The sequence below is a fragment of the Austrofundulus limnaeus genome, unplaced genomic scaffold (assembly GCF_001266775.1).
Source record: "Austrofundulus limnaeus strain Quisiro unplaced genomic scaffold, Austrofundulus_limnaeus-1.0 Scaffold33, whole genome shotgun sequence".
Classification (NCBI taxonomy): domain Eukaryota; kingdom Metazoa; phylum Chordata; class Actinopteri; order Cyprinodontiformes; family Rivulidae; genus Austrofundulus; species Austrofundulus limnaeus.
Window position 1 is genome coordinate 580,877 of NW_013952435.1, and position 5,266 is coordinate 586,142.

The following is a 5,266-nucleotide window of genomic DNA, read 5'->3' on the forward strand; positions in this document are numbered from 1 at the left end:
TCTTGGAGGAGAGACGAAACGTTTCATTAGAGAAGAACCCGTCCAGAAGACCTATACAATTTTTTTCTTTTTTAAAATCCATAATAGTTTTCAAAATATGCAAATTTTAATGTTTTGTTTTATTTTTTTAGCTGTAAGGATGAGTTGACAGAAGTAGAGTCATTTTAAGAGAAAATCAAACGATGGAGAGCGATTTTACTGTGACTATTTACTCATATCAGGCATACATTTGATCTGTTAGCATTACAGTGTTTGTAGGTTCGAAAGAAACTTCCAGTAGATTTTTTAAATTCTGTTTTCATCTTAAACATTTTTAGTGTTGGACAAACTTTTTACAAGTTGTTTAAAACTGTATTATGTGACAGGGCCTTAAGATGAGGAATATTTGTTTTACAACTGAGTTTCAGTTGTATTAACCCATAAACAATAATTTAATTCTGTAGAAATGATCAGAATAAAAACATGCAGATTTTGAGGCTTTTATGGCTATCAAATTAAGAATCACATGCGCATCAGGCAGTGTCTCATTAGATTTTTAATTTCATTTCCGTCGCTTTGGATTTTTGTAAATGTATTAATTTAATGGTTTTATTATTTTAAAAAGTTTATTAAGCAGTAATAATCGTGTTTTCGTCACACAGGTGGGTGTTGTCGTGGAAGTGAAGAATCAGGACGGAGTTTACCAAGAGGCCACGATTAACAAGCTGACCGATGCCAGTATTTACACAGTCGGTGAGTCGGCGTCATTTCCCGCCCGCTCATTCAGAGTCGATCCAATTCAAGATGGCCGRCACAGCTCAGTGGGTGTTACAAAAATGACCAAAGCTCAGCCAATGTTGAAAAATAATTAGCTTAAATTTAAAGTGGTAGTAGCTTTGAGCGCCGACTGATTGAGCAAGGTGTAGAGTCAGTTAGCAAAATATCTCATCAGCCACTGGATGGATTCTTCCAGAAACTTTCACTGAATTCATATCGTAACTTTTGATGTCAACATAATTAAAAATGGCCGCCACGGCTGACAACCATAGACCACAACAGATCATGAAACAGCAGAATAAATTTAAAGAAGTTAAATATATTTTAAAAGTTAAAAATCTCCTGAATGAGCTGAACGTTTTGACAGATAAAAAGCTGAAATAAAACAAAGAATGCAGGAAAGGTTTGATWGTTTGTGTGAACGCTGACTCGGCATTTCTGTCCAGAGAAAGAACTGAACACTGGAGTAATGTGTCTGTAAATACTGTAAGACTCGAAGTRATTTGTCAGTCTGGATTGTCTTTAAAAAGTCCACAACTGATCAATAATTAATAAAACTTGGGGAAAAAGCGAGTTCTCAAACTTTCAGAGCCAGTTTTCTTCAGTGTTGAATAAAAACTCTACAGTCTGCTCTGATGTGAAATGTTTTGTTTAGTAAGTCTCTCTGTCGTGTTGGCAAACACGTTACACAATATGTTTATTAAATTAATCTTTTTGAGGATGGTCCTTTGTTGTTTTCACGAGGGAGAAAATGAAGTGGGCGGGGTTTATGTGTGTTTTTGAATGAAGTGGGCGGGGTTTATCTGTGTGTTTTTGAATGAAGTGGGCGGGCTTTATCTGTGTGTTTTTGACCGACTCCTGGCCAGCGTGCAGCAGCCTAACGGGTTTGTCTCTCATCCTGGCAGTTTTCGACGACGGAGACGAGAAGACCCTGAGGCGTTCGTCTCTCTGCCTGAAAGGAGCGCGTCACTTCGCAGAGAGCGAGGCGAGTGGCGATCTTCATCCCTCATTTACACATTGATGCTGACTTATTGACAGATTCCTGCTTCAGTGTGTCATGAAAGTTTGTTTTTTTCAGCTGATGCTTTTTGTTGTTTCTCATCAGACGCTCGACAGGCTCCCTCTCACCAACCCCGAGCACTTCGGCACGCCTGTCATCGGAAAGAAAGGAAACCGCGGCCGACGATCGAACCCAGTGTGAGTCCCGTCCTTCTCCTGGTTTCTATATTCTCTTGGTATGCTTGTTTGTCTTTGTGTCTATGGTGTAATAATAATGATGTGATTGTGATGCTGTAATTCTGAGTGTTTTATGTGCTGCAGAACAGGAACCTGCTGTAAAACAGCAATTATGCTGAATCAGGCTTGATTTTTAATAATCTTTTCCTGTTAAATAAATAAATCAAAATCAAAATCTAACCTGCCCCTGAAAAGAAAGCTCTGCTCTGCGAGCACGCCGCTCTCCCTCCTTTAACTCAGACGTTCCAGTCGGTGTTTTTAATCCTCTGGTGCTCATGGGAYAGTCCTCCTCAGGGAGTAAGAACTGCTCAGGGTTTATTTGGTTCTGGGTATAATTGTGTCTCGTCTCGTTTAAAAAGAGGACACTCGGCTACGTAATCTTATTCTCTGACTTTCTTTCTAATTGCTCCCACAGAAAAGTCAATATTGCTTTTAAACATTGATGCAATATTGACTTGGAACGGTCCCAGCTGTGTATTAGCGTCGTTTCAGACCTTTTGTACCTCGAGATCCTGATCATGTTTTAACTCCAGGATTAGTATGACTGAGGTGACTGGGCTGCTGGTGCTTTGTTTTTTTTGTTTCTTTTTGAGAAAWAAGAAACAGTAGGATTATATATTTATCTAATTATTGCCATGCTGGTGAATGTTTTGTTTTCTTGTAGCTTGTTGATTTGAAATAAAACACAGTTTCTACACAAGAATATTGTGCCGTGACTTCCTGTAGCACATTTGATCCGCTTTAAACRGACCAGAGTTCATTTCCCACATTGGTCCGGACCTTTTAGTCAGATTTGAGTACACTCATGTGAACCCATCAAACAACCGGACCGAGACCYGCTTTTGAGGTGGTCTCGGTTCGTGTCCAAATGAACTCTGTGTCGGTTCACTTCAGATGTGAATACAGACCAGCCTGGAACCAAACCAACTACAGGAAACAGGCGCCTTTTTTGAGAAAGGAAAGTGCTAGCTGCACGAAATTTGAACGTCGTACATGTGAAAGGAAGTTTAACAATATGGCTTGGTTAAAACATCCTTAACCAGCCTGTAAAAAAATTGATTTTCAGCTATCTTTTTACAGGCTGGTTAGGGAAGTTTTAACCAAGCCATTTTGTTACACATCCTTTCACATGTACGATGTTCAAATTTCGTGCTTCTAGCATTTTCCTTTCTCAAGTTATGACTAAAATTTATCTAAAAAAAAGTTACTTCCTGCCCAACTTGACCAAGCTACTCCCCGCTGCCTCCAGCCTCAAACCCCACCGTCAATCCGACCAATCACGTCTCGGGCCATCTCTGCCCACATTAAGACCTCGGCCAATGATGATTTGGGCCGTCTCCGCCCACATTAAGACCTCGGCCAATGATGATTTGGGCCGTCTCCGCCCACAAGACAACACGTTCTGCAGAGACCCCTACTTGCCATTTTTGGACTTCACAAACCACCGTTTGCTAAGCAGAATTAGCCCTTCAGTGTTACTAAGGCTAACACTCCGCTACAATGAGTCGTTGTGGGTCAGGGAATGCGGAGCATCTTGTCTGCTTTAGGTTTGCAGCACACATTTGACAAAACTGTCCCAAAATTATTATTATATCATCTAAAAAGCCTCCACTGAATGAGCTGCTCTTGATGTTTTAACAGCATCTTTGTTTCCTGKTTTGTGCTCTGTACCGCCCCCTTTCATTTCTGTCCAATGGGAGCAATGATCGTCACCTGCGTGGCTTTGTTTATAAATTATAGTTGGCTTGCAWRWAGCACAATGTGAATGCAAACCACACCACAGAAAATATAATTTAATCCGCTATTTGATCCGGATCAAACAAGTGGATCAAAGGACTTTCCTGGTGTGTTGATAATTACTGATTAGTTTTTTTAATCTGTTTGAAATAAGAAGCAGGAAAATAAAACCAAACTGGTGACCTTTCCTCTTTTATCCACAGTTTCCTCTCGAGCTGTTGCATCATTTTCTCCTTTCTCCTCATCGTTCTTTTTTTATTTTCCCATTTCTCTGTTTGGTACAGAAACAGATTAGACATCAAAACGTAGGAATGTTTGTCTTCTTTCACCTCATGTTATTATTATAAGTCTATTCTTTGGAGTTTCCTGATCATTTTAAACATGTGAGTTCTGCAGTCATTGCTTTAAAAAACCTGGTTTGGATTCCATAAATCTCACAAACTTCAGTCTCATTTCTAAACTTTATTTCCTTTCAAAAGCCCTTAAGCAAATTTCAATGTAAAAGGCAGAAATGTAGCTTTAACTCAGCATCTTTAATGTTCAGAGCTAAATGAAACGGAGCCTGGGCTTCATTGGTAGTTAAAGTGTTTTGTTTACGGCTTTGATTCACGGCTTCTTGTTATTATTGTTGTAGTAGCGGCGGCCCTGACTGATTTACTGCTCGTTACACACTCTGTGTGTACTTGTACACAGACTCGTGCACGGCGTTGTGCACAGACCTGRCCTAGTGAGGCATAAAAAGAGGACAGAGGATCAGTCGCACAGACCTGACCTAGTGAGGCATAAAAAGAGGACAGAGGATCAGTCAGAGACACGTCTGTCTGCTGTTTTTCACCGAACAAAGAAAGAAATGATTTGATCTTTGAACCAAAGAATCGATTGACTTCAGTTTTTTATCCAGATTTAAATCCAAATCTCCCAAATGTACTAAAGTCAGAATGAAGTATTTATGAACCTTTGTTGAGCAAATTGTCCCTTTCCCTCCCGCAGCCAAGAAGAGGAGCTCTCCTCATCCTCCAGCGAGGAAGAGGAGAGCGATCAGCGGCCGAATGAAGATCTGTTCGGGAAGGTGGTGTGTGTGGAGGGGGCCGCCGCCGCCGCTGCTGACAAAAAGAAGATGACGTGGTATCCTGCTCTGGTGAGTTTTTTTATGTATTTATTTTTTTATTTTTTCTCTCCCAGCTGCTGTGCTGCATCGCGGCGAGGAACCAGAGGCCACTGCTGCTGATCTTCGCAGCATTGTGCCGCTTCATCAAAACCGCCCGCTTATGTAACCCCAGCACTCAGCAGGATTATGTGATTGCTTTAGAATCCAGCCACCGTGAAAAAAAAAAACCCGTTGGGACACGTGTGTTGCTGCAGCTGAGTTATTTGCAGTCCTCTGCAGGACGTGTGAGTCAGTGCAGTTTCATTTCAATTAATTCCTCGTCTCAGAGTCTGAATCCTGCTGCCATGCTGACGAGCCTTTGTTGTTTGTGACTGTTACAATATGTGTGTGTGTGTGTGTGTGTGTGTGTGTGTGTGTGTGTGTGTGTGT

General features: G+C 40.9%; 1 protein-coding gene across 2 annotated transcripts in view; it reads left to right on the top strand.

Moving 5' to 3' along the window:
- arid4b (AT-rich interaction domain 4B) overlaps nt 1-5,266 on the top strand; it is a gene marked incomplete in the record, with an annotated part of 39,475 nt that overhangs the window by 16,075 nt on the left and 18,134 nt on the right. For both annotated transcript variants that reach the window (XM_014005925.1, XM_014005926.1), the window contains 4 exon segments: nt 642-732; nt 1,662-1,741; nt 1,862-1,953; nt 4,720-4,867. In XM_014005925.1, coding sequence (XP_013861379.1) covers nt 642-732; nt 1,662-1,741; nt 1,862-1,953; nt 4,720-4,867 — 411 coding nt within the window.